General features: G+C 42.9%; 1 protein-coding gene across 2 annotated transcripts; it reads left to right on the top strand.

Annotated features, from left to right (window-relative positions):
• The first annotated feature begins 4,270 nt into the window (after positions 1-4,270).
• LOC310827522 (interleukin-31 receptor subunit alpha-like) lies at positions 4,271-14,563 on the top strand. 2 transcript variants are annotated; one of them, XM_083703717.1, is made up of 6 exons: positions 4,271-4,490; positions 7,300-7,388; positions 8,428-8,545; positions 10,660-10,868; positions 13,001-13,155; positions 14,337-14,563. In XM_083703717.1, exons 2-6 carry the CDS (start codon positions 7,319-7,321, stop codon positions 14,505-14,507), a joined length of 723 nt encoding a protein of 240 aa, XP_083559843.1. In that variant the 5' UTR covers positions 4,271-4,490; positions 7,300-7,318; the 3' UTR covers positions 14,508-14,563. The 2 variants fall into 2 exon arrangements, with proteins under 2 accessions (XP_083559843.1, XP_083559842.1); XM_083703716.1 differs by lacking the exon at positions 4,271-4,490 and adding an exon at positions 5,134-5,534.
• Positions 14,564-20,264: the final 5,701 nt, after the last annotated feature.

Here is a 20,264-nt window from a genome sequence, read left to right as displayed (position 1 = left end):
ATAATCACACCGCCCTGTGCTTTTTGACATGCAGGTATTAAGGCAAAGAGAAAGCTTAACACTTCCTGCTTTTCCCAAATTCCCTCAAACCTTTCAAAAAAATAGTACCACCATGGCTTGTATGACGGTTACAAATTGACTGCAAACAATATTCATGGTCAAAGTGGACTTTTGTACATTGGTGTCAATGTTGGCAATACACCCTGTATTTTCTGTTCTCCCCTGCTGCACAGTGTTCTTTCCCCCCTCTTACATTGAAAGTACATTGGAATTAAAACTTTCATCTAGTACTGTACACAACTGCAGCTGCTACTGTGCAGGCGTTTCCTTTTGATGACATTGCAATACACATCACCCTGTTTCCTTAGCAGATTGAGCTGGTGCCCAGGACAAAAGTTTCAAAAAACTTGTATGGTTTTGTCACACTTGGATGTGAGAACATATAGGTGAGCTTGACAAAGATTTTGACATTTTCAGTAATTGTATCTAATGAAAAATACAGCCTGAAAGTGCATTGGTAAATACAGCCTGAAAGTGCATGAAAAATACAGCCTGAAAGTGCATTGGTAACACTTTCAGCAGCAAACACTGACCATGATTGAGGATGTCAAAAAAGAAACTTGCTTGAAATTCAGTAATGGTCAGAGTGGCTATAAGCTGAAGTTAAGTTCAGTTCTTGATGTTCACCCATTTTTCTTTAATACAGTGGTGCCTCGCAAGACGAAATTAATTCGTTCCGCAAGTCTTTTCGTCTTGTGAGTTTTTCGTCTTGCGAAGCACGGTTTCCCATAGGAATGCATTAAAAATCAATTAATGCGTTCCTATGGAAACCGCCTTCAGACCAGGTCCGGGGACAGTCTGTCCCCCGACCTCTTCTGAAGGCCGGTGGGGGGCGAAAGTCTTTGCCCCCCCCCCCCGCCTGCCTTCCCGGGACAGCGGAGACTTCTCCGCTGTCCCGGGGCGGTCTTAAAATGCTGGCGGGCGGCAGCGAAGCGTTCGCTGCCGTCCCCCAGCATTTTAAAAGCCCCCGGGACAGCGGAGACTTCCCGGGTCGATTTTAAAATGCTGGCGGGCAGCAGCGCTGCCGCCCGCCAGCATTTTAAGATCACCCCAGACAGCGGAGAAGTCCTCCGCTGTCCCGGGGTTTTTAAAATGCTGGTGGGCGGCAGCGAAGGCTTCGCGGGCAGCAGCGCTGCCGCCCGCCAGCATTTTAAGATCACCCCAGACAGCGGAGACTTCTCCGCTCCCGGGGCGATTTTAAAATGCTGGCGGGCGGCAGCGAAGCCTTCGCTGCCGCCCGCCAGCATTTAAAAAACCCCGGGACAGTGGAGGATTTCTCCACTGTCTGGGGTGATCTTAAAATGCTGGCGGGCGGCAGCGCTGCTGCCCGCCAGCATTTTAAAATCGCCCCGGGACAGCGGAGGAATTCTCCGCTGTCCCGGGGCGATTTAAAAGCCCCCGGGAAGGCAGGCAGGGGGGACAAAGACTTTCGCCCCCCACCAGCCTTCAGAAGAGGTCCTGGACCTCTTCTGAAGGCCGGTGGGGGGCGAAAGTCTTTACTCCCCCCCGCCACCTGCCTTCAAAAGCCGTCCGGGAAAGCGGAGAAAGCGCTGCGTTTCTCCGCTCTCCCGGAAGGCAGGCAGGGGGGGAGCAAAGACCTTTGCCCCCCGCCCGCCTTCAGAAGAGGTCCAGGACCTCTTCTGAAGGCGGGCGGGGGGCAAAAGTCTTTGCTCCCCCCTGCCTGCCTTCAAAAGCCATCTGGGATAGCGGGAAGCGCTTCCCTGCTATCCCGGACTGCTTTTAAAATGCTGGCGGTGGGGAGCAAAGCCTTTCGGCCCCCGCCGGCCTTCCTGGACCTCTTCTGAAGGCCGGAGGGGGGGGGAAAGGCTTTGCTCCCCACCGCTAGCATTTAAAAGAGGTCCCCGGAGATTTCCCTATGGGCTTTCTTCTTGCGAAGCAAGCCCATAGGGAAATTCGTTTTGCGAAGCGCCTCCAAAACGGAAAACCCTTTCGTCTAGTGGGTTTTTCGTCTTGCGAGGCGTTCGTCTTGCGGGGCACCACTGTACTCATAAAACTACTTAAATAAAGCAGAATGATGTGTCAATAGTTGCATTTTGCAGTAACCCCCCCAAAATGAATAAATTGCAACTGTTGCTATAATAATAGATTTGGAAGAACCCTAGGACTAGCATGTACCATTTAGACAAATTGTTTTTCTTCCGCTGTTGGTCACTCACCGCCCTACGTATGGGTCCCTGGAAAGTTTCTCAGTCCCTGCCATGGAAAAGCAAGCTCTTTTCTCCAGAGATAATGTGATAACCAAGATTTATGGCTTGGCTATCATTAATCACCACATAATTATCTCTGCTGATGAGCTGTCAACAGGGAACTTCTAACCCGCCATGATTCCTCCCCAGACGGCTGTTGGTATTTCTTGGCCCAAATCATTTCCCCACTTTCATTTATAGGGGAGCAGGTGCTGTTCAAGTGCCTTCAGAGAGCAGCACCAAACACTCCTACTCAACCACCTGGCCTTTCCTATAGTCTTTAAATGAACTCTAGACTTCTGCTTTGTTGCATGTAGTCATGTCTAGGACATTTTTCTGAAAATACGCAGTTTACTTGGTATCTTGGGAAAACATTTTTACCATCCAAGGTTCTTATAGGAAACACTGCAAGCTAAGGTACGATTGCTCATTTTAAAAATACAGAAGCAAACAATTAAATTCCTTCTGTTTTTCCCTGCCCCCAAGGAAATACAGCTTGCTTTCCTGAATTGCAGCAAACCATCCATACAATTAGCACAGTCAACACTGAAGTTTTCCTGAGCAAATCTCGGTGGAATGAACAAATGCTAACCTCATGTAAGATGCTTGTGCAAGCCTGTAAATTGCATAGCAACTTCATATCCATTAGTCATTTTATGCACCCCAATACTATTGTGGGGGCCATTATGAAAGTTGTAAGAACTACCGTATTTTTCGCTCTATAAGACGCACCAAGACACACCTAGTTTTTGGAGGAGGAAAACAAGAAAAAAAATATTCTGAATCTCAGAAGCCAGAACAGCAAGAGGGATCGCTGCGCAGTGATAGCAGCAATTCCTCTTGCTGTTCTGGCTTCTGGGATAGCTGCGCAGCCTGCATTCGCCCCATAAGACTCACACACATTTCCCCTTACTTTTTAGGAGGGAAAAAGTGAGTCTTATAGAGCAAAAAATACGGTACATAAAATAGCCCTTCAGAACCTATTCAGAAGGTACTAAAATCAGAGAAAACCAACAAAGTAACCATAGGGGGCCGAGGTCCCTTCACCCCAGCTGAAATATGTGAGGGGGTCACCAGCCAAAAGTTGATCGGCATTGCCATTCAGATGGGGTTCGTGTGCCATGTCTTGTGCTTGATTATGTGGGGTGGGGCTCCCCCCCCCCACAATATTTTATTCAAGTTGGCATCCCTGAATATAACTAAATTTATCACACAACAATATATTTAAGTTCCTGGTTGAGCAGTGCCCTGTCTCTGAAAAGCATCTCTATAAAGAAATGAACTGCTTTCTGCTCTAAAAAATGGGCAGATATGGCTCTTCACACTTCTTATTCCAGGCTGGTGCAAAAGACAACTATGTTTCCCCTCACAGTAAAAATGCAATAATAACTAAGAATTTGAGGTCCTTTCATGTGTCTTGTCGTTGCCTCGCTTGGCCTAATAGTAAGACTAGCCCTCGGGACTTTCACAAGAAGGACTTTCAGGACTGTTTTCACAAGAAGCAACATAGCAATTTTGTTATGGATGAATTTCTCTTTCTGAAATAACATGCCAGCAAAAAGCCGTAAATAATGCCTCAGTCGCATCATTCACCTCTTTAGATGACGACAATTTATTAGGGGAAAAGTCTTCACAGCGTATTTAAAAATAAACATATAATGCAATAGAGGCACATTCACCAAAAACAAAACAAGGCTATGCAATTAATATTTTTATAAACTCCCAAAACGGGAAGGCAGCGTCATTTATAAGTCCACCAAGAATTAATCGGCATGTCCTCTGTAGTTACAAGTTCAGTCTACGTGGCCTTCCACTCCATTTTGTCTGAGGTGATGGGCACAACTCTTACTTTATAACTAAAAATAATTCCACATCTGCGCATGTGGTGGTGTTCCTCCCTCGCTCTCCTTTCCTTAAGTAGCTACACTTTTAGTCGCAATGCATTCTAGCCCATCTTTTCATCTCCCCGAAAAGAAGGACATTACAGGGTGGGGGTGGGGAGCAGAACCTCAGTTCATTGAGTACATTTTTAATGCTTTTCAATCATTTCAGCAGAGCTCCGCGTGGGTTAGAACTGGAAGTCTCCACAACTATTCTCCCAGTTTGGAGGCCGATGAGGCCTGCCTAGAGGGAGAGAAGGAACATGGTGGGCGGGGAAGACATATAAAGCTCAGCCTCAGGCTCTGGCAGAGACCATGTGGCAGGCTGCTGTAGCTTGAGGAGGTAGGGGAGCCCCAGGAGCAGTGAGTGGACTGTGCCCCGAGGTTTCCCCCTCTTCACACACTCCTTTCCCTGGCTCGACTGACCCTTCCCCGCCTTGCTTCTAGGCAGTTGTTGAAACCGAAAAGATGCTCCTCTCGCTTCCCTTCCTTTCCTGCATCTTTTATTGCGCAATGGCAGCTTCTTACTCATCTTACGCCCTCAAGAGTCCTTTGGCTTTGAGCGCCACATTTGCTTTTTCATTCTCCCACTCCCCGTCATTGTACACTTCTTCCCACCCCCGCCTCCTGCACTTCCCCAGATTTCTTTCTTTCTTTCTTTCTTTCTTTCTTTCTTTCTTTCTTTCTTTCTTTCTTTCTTTCTTTCTTTCTAATGCTGTTTTCATAGTGCCCAAACTCAGCGGGGTTTTTTGTTTGCTTTGTGCTGTTGATATTAAGAGTTCCAGTGGAGGACTTGAAAGATCCATTGGGTAGAGAACATAGCTGTCAACTTTTCCTTTTTCTTGCGAGGAATCCTATTAAGGAAATTTCCCTTGAAAAAGGGGAAACGTTGACAGCTATGGTAGAGAAGACGCTTCGATTCGTTCTTCACAACTTTGGATTCCTGACCCCAGACCCTCAAAACAGGACATAAATTATCTTTTAAGAACTTTTGGATAGGTGTGGCTTTAAAGGGCTTTGGTCTGACCCATGTGCACATGTTTATCTTTCAATAACTCTCAAGTTGATGTGCAATACCTTTAAAGTACATTTGAAGAACTTACTTCCCACCTAAGAATTTTGGGCACTGAAATTTATCCCAGTTCCCGGCAACCCTTAAAAAAGCAAAGTTGCCTTGGGGGGGGGGGGATGTGTAGGCAGCCTGTTCCGCACTGGAATTTGTCTTCTACCAGGAGTAGGCAGATAGTAGGTCAAGTTCTACTGGTAAGTCTGTCGAAGCTTTGCAGTAGGTGAAGTGTTCCTGACTCCTGATTTTTTAACAACAGCAACAAAAGGATGACTTTCACCACCTCATGATGGTCATGATCAAAGCTTGGAGTAACCAAAAGTAAGCTTCATTCAGTTTTTAATCCTGGATTGGGAACTCTTTAATTCTAAAGGGTTGGGGTTTTTTGCATTAGATAGTATAAAAGAAAAGAAAAATGTAAATCCCACAAGTTACAAGAAAGGAGATTCTGACAAAGGTTCAGGAAAACCTTTCTGACAGTAAGAGCTGTTCAACTTTGGAGCAGTCTCCCTCAGAAGGTTGTGGACTCTCCTTCCTTGCAGGTTCTTAAGCAGAGCTTGGATGGCCATTTTAGCTGAGATTCCTGCATTGCAGGGAATTGGACAAGATGAACCTCGGGATCCCTTCCAACGCTACAGTTCTATGATTCCATTATTCCTACAAATAATGAACATCATAGAATGGAAGCAATTGACTCATGAATTAACAGTGAGCTGAAAATATATATATTATTATTTATTGAATTTATATACCGCCCTATACTCGGAGGTAGCAACCTGATTTTTCCATTCCCCATAATGGATTTAACAAATCTGGAGTGGAGTCCTTAAGGATGGCATGCTGTATGCCTCCTCCTGGCAACTCCTGCATCCATGCTGGTGCCAAATGTAGGGCAGTGTTGGCAGAGGAGACTTTTTTCTTGCCCCATTGTTTCCCGAGGGAGCAAAAAGAAAGCTTATGCCCAACGTGGGGCTCAAACCCATGACCTGAGATTCAGAGTCTCAAGTTCTACCAACTGAGCAGGAGGGGCCAATGGGATGTGGCAGCTAAATAGCAACAGGAGAGGGGATAATCATTATAACCACTAAGATCCCAGGGACTATACTATACATACATGCATTACTGTTGAAAAACTGGCTAGGAGCACTGGGATTGTGGGGAGTAGCAATAATGGTGGCAATACTGCTTTGTGGTTTGCAGGTTTTTTCTAAATCGTTTGACCCCAATAAATAGGAAGCCTGCTTCACAAGTTCTGTGTTACAGCAATAGGACTCTTAAAAAAGAGAGAGAGAGCAAAAAATTCAGCCCTGAAATCTATTTTCAGGAGTCAACTCTGAAATGTGTGAAGTAATAGTAGAATGATGGTTTCTGGTTCCTTTGGAAATGTAGCTGAGGGAAGATATGTCAAACAATTTTATTTTCATTATAAACTATACTGTTTGTTCACCTGATAGAAATATATACTATATCATACAGGAGCATTTCTGACCTTGTTGGAGAAGAAAAATCTTAATTTCACTACAGCGTATACATGTATATTCCACCCACCACTTATGCAAGGGTTACATTCCGGGGCCCCACGTGCATAAGTGAAATCACATAAAGTGGGGGGCACTTTTTAAAAAAGTCCCTAAATGCCTATTTCCCCCTGTTCTCCAGGCTCTCTCCCCCACCCTCTCTCCAATCCAGACCAAAATATCTAGAGTCTCCGGCTGGAGGCTGCTGACTGCTAGCTGGTAGCCTAAACAAAGCCCTCAGTGCTCAAGGCTTCCTCCCGCCCATACTGGTGTTTCTTTGGGCTCTGGGGAGGGTCTTCTTGTAAACCACAAGGACTCTCCAGCTCTCTCCTGCCAGTTCCTGGTATGGATCTATCTATTCTTTCTTTCTTTCTTTCTTTCTTTCTTTCTTTCTTTCTTTCTTTCTTTCTTTCTTTCTTTCTTTCTTTCTTTCTTTCTTTCCACGGTGCAGACTCATGGTCATGCGCGAGTGCAACATGTGTAAGTGGGTGGGGGGGATGATGCCTGTACTATATAATACAGGAGTGCTCCAGACCTGAACGGAGAAAACAATCTTAATTTTGTTACAGCGTTTTCTGCCCACACACAATGATTCTAAATAAAATATTCCAAGCCTCACTTTGGATCTTAATCATGCCTTATGGATTCTGTTCCCTAGGTAAGTTGAACCTTTTCTGTACTTATCATTAGATTGCAATCCTAAACCTACAGACATTTTTTAAAATTGAAATCAGTAGTATCAACTTCCTCCTGCTGACTTGAATGAAGGCGGGCGATCTATATACACTATAAACAGGTTAAAACATCTAATTTAACTGGACTAAATCCCAAATAAGAACTTCCTCCTAGGGCTAAAGAGGTGGTTTTGGCCAGCTGTTGATACCACAGCTGGGCGTGGAAAAGTTAAACCTGCGTTCCTTGTGTGCTACAGTTCAAAACCATATCTGCTTTTCGAAAAGCAAACACACACTGACTTGCTTAGTGCTGAGTCTAATTTGGCCCTGAGTGGCACAAAGAAAGCTGGCAAATGTATGAAGTCTAAACTGGCTCCAAAGTTGTTGTATAATGGCAAAAAGTCCAAGATGCCATATTATGAAAAACTATGTGGGGAATTAAAACATGTTATCCAGTTGACGCTGACACAAAACCCCACACATACACTATAATAAAAGAATATAAATTTCGCAATCACCCCTCCCCCCCACTTCTTCCCCGACCTTATACTGTACTCAACACTAATGTCTCATAACAAATGTAACTGATCTGTAGAAAAGATTTTACAACCTGAAAAAAGAGACAATGCACATACTTTTGTAAACCAAGAAAATCTTTAATAAAACTTACTTTTTAAAGAAAAAATGTGTATGTCAAGTCTGAGGGGTGGTAGACAACACATGAATCTGTTAAAGGGACGAGGTAGAACCCTTCTTTGTTCATTTTTTCATCACTACTGTGTTGTTTTGTGTTTTGCTGTTAGTATATCTGATCTAAATTATTTTTCTTTAAAAATAGATGAAGATAATACTTGAAATTTTTTGACAATATTTACACAGAATGGGATCCTTGTGGGTGTAATATTTTAAAAGATATAAATTGTAAGATTTTACTGATGCCAAATAGTTTAAAGTCTTTTTACCAAACGAAACTGGTCATTCAAATGCCTGAGAAATCTGTTGTTTTTCCTTTCTTGCTCGCAGCTCCTCCACAGCCTCCTGAAATTATTGCCTGCTTATTTTATTACAAACGTGCCTCAACTCTTACTTGTGTCTGGACATATGAAAGGGACCCTGAAACAGTCTATACTCTCACTAAACAGTAAGTGCTAAGAGTTTGGCTACTAATATTATATAAAGGGGTGTGGGTACCAGTCATGAAGTGGTTGCTGTGGGTATGCTGTGGCACAGTACAAAATGGCTTCCATGGGGTCTGTGGCAGAACACAAAATGCATTTTATCCAAAAATGAATTCCAGGGTTGTTAAATTTTCAGAAATACAGTGAGATTAAGAGGAATAAAGCCATACAACCTGCTAATAAATAACTCTACAACAGCTATCTATATATAGCTGGAAGTTTGGGTGGGGACTGCCGTAAACCCTATAAATGGTAGGATTTTGATTATTTGGGATATGAATGAAAATACAAGCTGCAGAACTGTGTCAGACAAAGAATTCCTATGCTGGTTTATGCAATCAGCCTGGCCAAGCTAGTGAAGAGCAAAACTGTTAACATGGCAAAGTGTTGACTGCCCATCTAAGAGGAATCCTTGGGCTGGGCAGAGAAAGGTTGCCAGCGTAACTGTGTGTGAGAGAGGTGACAGGAAAAGAGCAAGGTGTGCTGGGAAGAAGAATGGTGAGAAAAAAAGACTGAGATCCATCTTGGGCAGGTTGGCTGAAAGCAGCCTGGGAGAGATGCCTTGGGCTCAAGTGCTGCACTGCTGAGGGAAACAAACCCTTCTTGAGATGACCATGCTGTAAGATCTGGACTCCTTCCTTCCAAACTCTGGTGTTAATATGTGAATAAATCATATCTATTAAAGCTATGACAGTCTCTGCTACACATTCAATTCTCCAAAGGAGCACAGCCCATGGTGAGGACCAAGACCCTTGGAATCCCATGCACAAGCTTGGCAGGGCTTGGGGGTGGCCTGTACCATAAAGTTTTACTTTCTGCCCCTCTTTGCACTCATATGTGTCATATATCTATCCTTTTATGTCTATTAAATTCAATGGGTCTGTAATTATAACAAAGGTTGGATACAGCCCACAAAAAGTCTTCACCCATGTGCATTCACTGTATGCCATCTTCTTTTCAATATCTATTCACTGCAATAACATTTTTTTCAGAGTAGAAAAGAAATAATTTTGTTCCATGTGTATCTCACAGTCAGCTTTTGTTCTGAGGTTGTTGGGTTTTTTTAATAATGCTTCCAAAAACAGCCATATGTGCTTGACAAATGACAATGGTGGTACAGCCTTAACTCATATCTATAGGAAAAGGAATTGTGCTTCTCTCTTTGCCACCTGTACTGCTTATAAAAACCCTTGACTATATCCAGCCTAGAACTTTATTACTATCCATAGTGTTTCCACACTGACAATGCAAATAATAATTTTTGTTTTTAATTGGGGATATGTGGTCAGGAAGATGCAGTAAGAGGCAATACTCAGCTCCAGCTGCTAAGCACAAGCTACCTCCATGTCCTTAGCAGGGTAAGTGGTAGGGACGTTGGGTTTTCTGGCTGGTATACAGCTGAGCACTTTTATGGTGGTGACCCAGGCCTAACAATACTTCAGACGATACATGGGACATCTGTGATGTAGATCTCCCATAGGGTTGTTTTCTTTTTCTTTTTTAGCATGCCTTCTCTCAGGTTAGCAGCCTTAGATGGAGAGCAAGTTTATCATTTTCTCCTTTGCCCTTTCTTTGATCTAAATTAACTCCCACCCATGTCTGATTTTTCACCTGTAGAACTAATAGCTCTGTGGGAGAGGGGTAAGAGAGGAAAAAGTTTAACTTACTGTCCCAGAACACTTTTTTTTTAATCTTCAAAGTAGCTGTGTGTGGTTACCAATGCATACAAAGATATTTTTAAAAATAAAATAAAATAAATATGCATGTAAGATCTTAATCAAGAATCTCGTACTGCTTCTTGGTTGGCTGCAGGATATTTTCATCCTATTAATTTCTATGGGAGGGAAAACCCATGCTTTAAATTTCTTCTGTTGAAATCTGTGGCACTTGAATGTTCTCAACTTTCGGTTGTCATTATTAAAAGCATAATTCACCTTTTACTGTTCTTTTCTAAATTGTGCTCAACATATTTCAGTCCTGGATTTGATTCTAAATGTGAGCTTCTTAACCACTTCTTCCCCAAAAAATATTTACTAATTTTCTTCTTCTTCCCACTGCCTGCATTTTTCACAAACAGGATGTTAGCACCGAATGAGGAAGAAAACTGCTCAGCGAAAGGGGCTTCGACATTAGGCGATGAGATACTAAGCTGCTCAACCAAAAGTGCTTTGTGTACATTATTCAATCAACCAATTTCTGCTCGGGAATATCGTGTCCGGGTGACGGCAAGAAATAGCTTGGGGGAAGCAACCTCAGAGCCTGTTTGCATAATTTCTACAACAATTTGTAAGTTCATAAGCAGTTTAAAATATGAGAAACATAGACTGTGTTTGAGCAACCAGTTCTTATGCAATACATCTTTTGCTACTGCAGAGATAAAAGAATTCCAGTGGCATGCAGTGAAGATTTTCGTAGGATAACATTTAGCGCCAAAGGTGCCAGCTTCCAAGTGTGATTGGGACAGGACAACGCCATGCGCATGAACATTGTGCCTCCCTTTCTAAGCTGGGAAGAAGCTTCCCGGGCTTTGGGAAGGAGTTTCCAGGCCTCTGACAGGATACTGGAGCCCTGCTGCCTCCTTACCAAAGCCAAGTGGGCTTAGGGAAGATGGTAGAAGGGCTCTTGGACCCCCTTGGAGCATTGCACCTCCCTCCATAAGCAGAGCAGAAGCTTCCTAGGCTTTGAGAAGGAGGCAGCAGGCATTAATACTTTAATACTCTTAATTTACCAGGAACATTTAGGGTACCAGCCCAATCTCTCTGGTACACTGACAGCACCCTGCTGAAGAATTCTATTTTGCATAAATCTACATTCCTATGCGGATTTTGAAAAGCTTCATCTCTTGGAAACCTTTCCATGCTTTCATTTATACGCATTACCACTTTGGACAAATTCAGCTTTTTGTTTCTAAGTGGTCCATAGTTTCCTGCAATATGGCTCATAAGCAGTGCCATAATATAATGCATAGCTACATTTCCACATTATCTCGCTTCTTCCCTTAGCAGTACAAATCAGTTGCCTTTTGAAGGAGACAAGCCTACTTGTCACTTTCATGTCTACTTGGCGTGGTTATTCTTTTCCTGAATTAAACAACTGTTTTGTAGTCCAGCTCTGATGTATGCACAAGGCCTTTCAAACAGCTCTTAAAACTGCTAGAGGGTAGGATGCAAGGAGGGAGGCTGAAGGTAGAAAGGCACAGAAAACTAATGAGGTTTTCCGCTACGCAATCAAAGTGTCAAGCCAATTCCAACCCCCCAACTTGAATGAGTGGGAAATTCCAACATTCATAGAATCTTAGAGTTGGAAGGGACCCAAGGGTCATCTAGTCCAACCGCCTGCAATGCAGGAATCTCAGCTAAAGCATCCATGACAGATGGCTGAGATCTCTGTGATTGGACAGCCTCAGAACTCATGGTGAATGCAATACCTGTATGGCTATTAGGATTAGGGGTTCAATATGTACTCTGGCTTTGGTTAGTGACATTTTGTGATGGCACATCTTACACTAGAGTATCAGCTTGTTGAAGGTCAAATGGTTTTGTCTTGGAAAGTCATTAAATTTGGTGTGCAGCTCCTAGGCTTGATCCTTCAGATCTCCTGTAGAAGGATCAGGTAGCAAATGATGTAGAAGACCTTTGCCTCAGACCCCAGAGAGGCAATATTTGTATTAGATGTACAAGCAACGCCCCATTTGTGTGTGCTCTATCTTTGTGTGACCGCACACACACATGGTGCCAGGAGCGCAGCAGTGGGGAGCACTCTGGAGAGTCCTCCTGGCTCTCAAGTAGACCCTCCCCAGAGCCAGAAGAGAGTCTCCTTGCAAGCCACTAGGACTCTCCATTTATGTGCATTCTGCTGACGGATGCAGAGGCCCAGAACATAAACCCCACATAAATGAGGTGTTGCCTATTTTGGCCACAGTTCAGTGCTTACAACTTTTAAAACTGCTTAAAACCACAACAAATAGAGAACACCATAATCTTAATAGCAAAGGTAAAAACACTTCCAATCCCCCTGCTTCATTTTATTCATTTCAATATATTACAGCTAATCAGCTACAAGACTGCCTGTTGAACGTCTCCGCAAGCAATATGCATAAAAACGTTCAATGAAAACACTAGTGTTGCACAACAACAATAATCTGCCTCTACCTCTAACCCAGCTGGGTTTAATTCCAAGTGTGGCAGTGGTGTTGCATGACATTGATCTGGTTCATCAGTCCCCCTCCAGTGAACAGAAGTAATTTAATTATCTTTTTATAGCTGTGTTTAGAAATGAAATATAAATTCTGCAATGGGGTTCAAGTGTGCAGCCTACCCCACTCTCCATTCCAGCAGAATCTCTCTTGCTGCTGCCGGTAGGATTGGTTGTAAAATTGTTAGTATTGAAAGCATGAGAGCTTTCTTTCTCAATTCCAGTGAAGTCTGATCCTCCTCAGATAACTAAAATAGAAACAGTTCCAGGGATGCCGCCAAAGCTAAGAGTTCATTGGAAAAAATCTCGAATGCCTCGAAGTGCCGAGAACAATACGAGGTGCCAAATTCGTTATAAATCCATAAAGGAAAATGGCATGGTGAGTTGAATCGTGAGTAGCAATTTTTCCAGCTCATATGACTACAGGCAGTGGGCAAGACCTCTAATGAATCTTTTTATGTATTCTATCCTAAAATTGTTTGCCTCATTCTGCACACACAGTTAGAACACTTCCCACACTCATCTCAAAAACAGCATGGAAGGCCACCACACAGGGGTTATTGTTGTTGTCCAGGTTGGCCTCATCTTCTCAGTCTGATCCTCGTAGTATCAGCTAGTAGTTTACCGAGGTAGTGGAATGTAGATGCTCATCCTTATCTGGGTGACATTCTGACTGTATTCTTAACCTGTCAATTGTGCCCCTATTTTGTCTGGTGTCTCGCAGCTTCAAAGTCAGTCAAGGGCATGGCTGCCACATCCCCAGGTCCTTTGTGACATTTTGTTATTCTGATTCCTGGTGAATAATTCCTTCTTGGAGTTCCAGGTGAAAGGCAGATAAATCAGTTTTTGTGAGAAGAGTAAGAATAGCTAAGAACATGAGAGGGGCTCTGCTGGATGATGCCAAAGGGGCCCATCCAGTCCAGTCTCCTCCTTCTCAGAGTAGTCTGTCAACCAGAAGCCTATGGGAAGTCCCAAAACAGAACTTGAATGCCTCCCTACTTGTGAATCACAGCAACAGATATTCTGAGACATACTGCCTGTAGCAGCGAGTTCCATAGTTCCTACCCTTCCCTCCCCTCCCTTATCCCTATCCCTTTCCCTTTCCCTTTCCTTTTCTCTGTCTTGAATCTTCCAACTTTTGGCTGGAACATTCACTTTCATCACATCTCTTCTTACTTGCCTTTTCTCTAAACTATAAATTGCCAAATGCTTTAACTTTTCCTCAAAGGAGAGTTTATCCATCCACTTAATAAATTGGGTTGCCCTTTTCTGAACCTTTTCCATTTCCACATTCTCCATTCTCCATGAACTTGCCATAAGTGTGTGTGTGCGCACGCGCGCTGTCTTTTGGTAAGCAGTTATTTTATTGAAGGAGCCAAGAATGCATGCCAATTTTGGGCATGCAGAATTTACCATCTGAGCCACACTTGGGGTGGGGGGTGAGGAATGTAAGAATACGGATGCAAGTGATAGCAAGAGAGACCACGGTATTTATATTTTGCCACCTATGATTTTTGCTGTGTTCTTTGAAGGAAAACTGTTATTCTGTCCAATTTCCAGAAAGATTACTTCATGGAAGAAGACAGCGCAACAATTGAACTCACTAATCTGTGGGATTGTACAACCTATACTGTAGACGTTCGGTGCGCTCATAATGACTCAAAGTTTTGGAGTGAGTGGAGTACCAAAAAAATGGGAACAACGAAAGAACAAGGCGAGCAAAAATGCTGATACAGTTTGATGCTTCTGTTTTAAATTGGCAGATCTAAAAAAACAACAAAAAACAATTCATGTTAATAGTTTGTTTTTCTAAATTATATAACCAAGACTCATTCCTTCTCTAGGGGATCCACAATGAATGCTAACAGTGTGTATGTCTTACATTTCACAATCCAGTGCCTACCCTATTTAAGTGTGATGAGTGAAAACCATATTCATTTAGGATGAATGGAAGACCTAGGTGGCAGTTCTGGAGAAGTGACCCAACTTTTTATCTTCTATGAAACTTCCTACAGGGAGGTTGTGGCATTCTCTTCTATGAGGTTGGGCAAATACCATCTAGTAATATCTTGTGCATAACTATTAGTCCTTCAACCAAGGTCCAGCTGAACTGAGTGGAATTACTAAATAATAACTGGGATTTGGGAATGGCACAGATGTTCATTCACATCTCATGTGGTACTATTTCTCAGGAGAGGCTATCTCACACTGCTATACATTTATCTACTAGCTATATCATTCAGCATTGCAATATAACCGGTGGATATTGTTCTGAACCACAGGCCCAAACGAGGGTTCGTGGGAGTGGTTTTGTATAGGGATACCAAAGAAGGATGTCAAAAACATTGGAATGATCAGTTCTAATGCTTTATTAAAGAAAAGTGTAGACTTACAGTAAAGCAGCCTGGCAGGTTTCCTAGCCTCTGCATATGTGGGATGAACACCATACCAAAGAGATGGCTTTTTTACAAACAAGCAAGTGTCTTTATACACAAAGCAGCATATGTCACTTTGTCTAGGACAAATACAGTGGTACCTCAGGTTAAGTACTTAATTCGTTCCAGAGGTCCATACTTAACCTGAAACTTTTCTTAACCTGAAGCACCACTTTAGCTAATGGGGCCTCCCGCTGCTACCGCGCCGCCAAAGCCCGATTTCTGTTCTCATCCTGAAGCAAAGTTCTTAACCTGAAGCACTATTTCTGGGTTAGCGGAGTCTGTAACCTGAAGCGTATGTAACCTGAGGTACCACTGTACCCAGGTCTTACAGATAGTTGGATGGATATAGTCAGTAGAGGAAGCTTAGGACCATGATAATTGCGACTGCCACAATCCTCTCGGGTGGCAGCCCTAACTGATATCAGTTAGGCACAATTCTGGGCACATCTTCGCTTTGCACCAACATTGTACTAGTAGCTGTCTCAACCGGGCTCAGCACTTCAGCTGCCTGCAGTTAGCTAGAGGGCTCCTGTCACGAAACAGAAGCTCCTTTTGAGCCCAAACCCTTTGTTTTTCCATAGGGTTAGGGTCTCTCTGTTCAACTGGCACTGTAGGCAGCTTTCTCCAGCTGAACCAACCTTTCCCCTGCTTGGTAGGGTAATTCCCACAGGGCCTGAAGGATCATTTTTACTTCTCCTTGGTAGTTGGAGTCTATCACAATCCTGAGTACTTGCAACTCGTTCCAGGGTCCATCCAGATCTTGGGGCTATTTATCCATAAGTATCAGTAGGAGTAGGAGCTGTGCACTCCTTCACTCAAGGCACATCAATCCATCCCTATAGAACCTTTTGAGGCTTGTGTAGGCAACCATGCAGCAGGGTGCACTTTTCACACTCAAAGTACTGGAGAAGCACCCATTATTCTGTCTTTTGCTCTTCCACAGGGAATACCTTTCCAATTTGCCTGTTGTTTGGCAGCTAGAATGCATCTTCCAGCACAGGGGTCCTATGGGATTTGGGTGACTCACAATTTGGATTTACTATTCCAGTAATCCATTAATGCATTTTGTGGCTTCAGTGCATGATACGCAACACCTGGCTGCTATCCTGCAGGTATTGGTTCCTTCAAAGAGCTGTGTACTTTTTACCTGACCAAGCTCAATGAAGCCTCTGCCATAAAGCTGGGTGTGCTGCTACACTACTTATATTCATAGAATCTTAGAGTTGGAAGGGACCCTGGGGGTCATATAATTCAACTCCCTGAAATGCAGGAATCTCAAGTAAAGCATCCATGACAGATGGCCATCCAACCTCTGTTTACAAACCTCCAAGGAAGGAGAATCCACCACTTCTCATGGGAGTCTGTTCCACTGCCAAACAGGTCTTACTGTTATAAAGTTTTTATGGACATTCAGTTGGAATCTCCTTTCTTGTAAGTTGAAGCCACTGGTTTGAGTTCCACCCTCCACAGCACGATAAAACAAGCATGCTCCCTTCTTCCATGTGATGGCCCTTAAGATATCTGAAGATGACTATCATATCTCCTCTCAGTCTCCTCTTTTCCAGGCTAAACATACCCAGCTCCTTCAAGTGCTCCTCAAAAGGCTTAGTTTCCAGACCCTTGATCATCTTGGTTGTCCTCCTCTGCACACATTCCAGCTTGTCAACATCCTTCTGGACACAGAACTGGACACAGTATTCCAGGTGTGGTTTGATCAAGGCAGAATAGAATGGGACTATTACTTCCCTTAGGGACGTGGGTGGCGCTGTGGGTTAAACCACAGAGCCTAGGACTTGCCGACCAGAAGGTTGGCGGTTCGAATCCCCGAGACGGGGTGAGCTCCCGTTGTTCGGTCCCTGCTCCTGCCAACCTAGCAGTTCGAAAGCACCTCAAAGTGCAAGTAGATAAATAGGTACCGCTCCGGCGGGAAGGTAAACAGCGTTTCCGTGCGCTGCTCTGGTTCGCCAGAAGCGGCTTAGTCATGCTGGCCACATGACCCGGAAGCTGTATGCCGGCTCTCTCAGCCAATAAAGCGAGATGAGCTCCGCAACCCCAGAGTCGGCCACGACTGGGCCTAATGGTCAGGGGTCTCTTTACCTTTACTACTTCCCTTGATCTGGACACTATACTTCTGGACACTATACACTATGTCCACAGCATTTTCCTGATCCTTCAAGTTTGTAATTCCATAAAACAAAGAAATCAGATTGGTCTGGCATGACTCATTTTTTGAGAAACCCATGCTAGGTCTTAGTAATCACATTATCCTTTTCTAAATGCTCACAGACCAACTGTTGAATTATCTGTTCTAGCACCTTCCCTGGTATCAATGTCAAGCTCACCAGTTGGTAGTTACCTGGGCATGGGTGTAGCCAAGGGGGGGGGCAGGGGGCAGCTGACCACCCAATTCAATCAAAACCAATACAAATCTGGTTCTGCCCTCCCAACAAAAGCCCGCCCCCCATAACAAAAATTCTGGCTACGCCCATGTACCTGGGTCTTCCTGTTTCCTACTTTTCAAGAGGGGGAACAACATTTGCATGCCTCCAGTCTGTAGGGACCTCACTTGTTCTCCAATATTTTTTCAAAGATCATAGACAAAGGTTCTGAAATTACATCTGTTAGCTCATTTAGAACCCTTGGATGCAGCTCATCAGGGCCTGGAGATCTGAATTCATTTAAAGTATTTAGGTGTTCCCTTACTACCTCTTTCCCTATATTGGGGCTGCAGCTCCATCCTTGTATCATTTATTCTGTTATCACCAGGTTGGGTTTTCCTTTTGGGTGAAGACAAAGATTTTCTCCACCTCCTTGGGAGAAAGACTCAAAGCCATCAGCACCCTCATCCCTCAAACGCATTCAAGCCAACAGAGATTCAAGAGGCTGCTGGTCAAACTTTTTAATTGGCTCCATCAGTTTACTAGGTGTGAACTTACCCAATACAGTCTTATTTCAGCTTTGAACCCCTGCTTTCAGTGGCCAAAGAGAGGTACATCTCATCTGTCAAACCACCATTAAGTAAGGCTATTGAAACATTTGCAGCCTTAAGACTCTATTTTCAATTTTGTCATTTAGCTGTTTCATTTTGTGTTATCATTGTGGTTTTTTGTTTTGCTGAGCTTGGTGGTGAAAAAGAGAGAGAACTGGGTGTGATCAGCATTCTAATGGCACCACACTTTAAATTCCCAAATGATATTCCTCACTGGTTTCATGGAAATGTTAAGAAGCATGGTGGACAAGAAACCCTGATTCTTTTTTTTAAAATATATATTTTTAAGATTTTTATACATAAATGCAAAAATAATGAACAATGTAACATATATCATAACATAATTTCTTAACTTCTTTGGACTCCCTCACGTCTCCCGCTCCCACTTGCATCGTTGTCAATTCTTGCCCGCAATTTATCATCTTGTTTACATTCTTGTGTCCCATTCATTTAGAATATAATCTAATAATTCTCCCAAAAGTTTATAATTTTTCCTCAATCTCACTTATCATCCTAATTGGATCTAATTTAGTGGTGCTCAATTATTTATGATCTAGCCTCCATCTTAACATTCAACCAAATTACAGTGCTTTTTAAAATAAATCTTAAATTTCTTCCAATCTTCTTCAACCTTCTCTTCTCCCAGGTCTCGGATTCTGCCGGTCATCTCGGCTAGTTCCATATAGTCTATCAGTTGCATCTGCCACTCTTCCAGTGTGGGTAGATCTTGAGTCTTCCAGTGCTTAGCGATGAGTATCCTTGCTGCCGTTGTTGCATACATAAAAAATGTTCGGTCCTTCTTTAACACCTTCTGGCCGACAATACCCAAAAGGAAGGCCTCTGGTTTCTTAGTAAAGGTATACTTAAATACCTTTTTCAGCTCATTATATATCATTTCCCAGAAGGCCTTCACTCTAGGGCAGGTCCACCAGAGGTGAAAGAATGTTCCATCATTTTCTTTACATTTCCAACATTTGTTATCAGACAAATGGTATATTTTGGCAAGTTTAACTGGGGTCATGTACCATCTATATATCATTTTCATTACATTTTCCTTCAAAGCATTACATGCAGTGAAGTTCAGCCCGTTGGTCCACAACCTTTCCCAGTCCTCAAACATGATATTATGCCCAATGTCCTGTGCCCACTTTATCATAGCCGATTTAACCATTTCATCTTGTGTATTCCATTTTAACAGCAAGTTATACATTCTTGAAAGTACCTTAGTCTTAGGTTCTAACAGTTCTGTTTCCAATTTCGATTTCTCCACCTGGAACCCTAAGTTTTTGTCATTTTTAAAAACTTCATTAATCTGAGCGTAGTGTAACCAGTCTCGCACTTTATCCTTCATTTTCTCCAAACTCTGCAATTTCCAATTGTCTCCATCTTTTTCTAATATTTCCCAATATTTTGGCCATTTGGCCTCCATATTGGGTCTTTTTCGGGCCTCAAGAAACCCTGATTCACAGCTTGCGTGCTTTATTCATCCTAAATGGAAAAACAACTTATCTCCTACTGAGGTTTCTCTCTGTTGATTGTGGTGTTCTGTTATAGAATGATAAAGAAACAGTAACAGGAAGGAAGTATTGCGATTTTGTCCTGCTCTATAGCAGGGAGGCAGACTCTAAATGGGAATATATCTTGCACAGGCTCAAACTATGACTTTTATAGTGTAGTTGTGGGAGGTCCTAAGCCAGACTGAGACCATGGCATGAGAGACTTTAACCTGCATTTCTTAGCAAATTATTTATTAATCTCATTTTTTCATATATTTTTCATATTTTTATGCCCATGCATAAGCAGTGAGTGGAATGACTTCAAATATTTGCTCTTATTTAGAACATAATTTTAAAGCTTGGGCAAAGGATTATTATATTTTGTTCCCTGCATTGTAATTAGGATAATGGAACAGACCAAAAACAATGTAAATGGACATGTGCTCATTTTTAAATGGAAGTTTATTTAGTAGAAATGCATATCTGGCTCACCACACCATTTATCCAAGACTCCATATATACTTTCCTGAAGTCCTTTCAACTACACTTTCATTGCCCTAATGTA

The sequence above is a fragment of the Podarcis gaigeae genome, assembly GCF_964106915.1.
Source record: "Podarcis gaigeae genome assembly, chromosome: 11".
NCBI lineage: Eukaryota > Metazoa > Chordata > Lepidosauria > Squamata > Lacertidae > Podarcis > Podarcis gaigeae.
This window is presented reverse-complemented; position numbering and strand designations above follow the sequence as displayed.

Excerpts from the sequence above, each read along its gene's own strand:
- LOC310827522 (XM_083703716.1), top strand. The coding sequence starts at position 5,500 with ATGATGGTCATGATCAAAGCTTGGAGTAACCAAAA. Across the intron at positions 7,389-8,427 it reads TTATGGATTCTGTTCCCTAG|CTCCTCCACAGCCTCCTGAA; the intron begins GTAAGTTGAACC and ends TCTTGCTCGCAG. Across the intron at positions 13,156-14,336 it reads CCATAAAGGAAAATGGCATG|AAAGATTACTTCATGGAAGA; the intron begins GTGAGTTGAATC and ends TCCAATTTCCAG.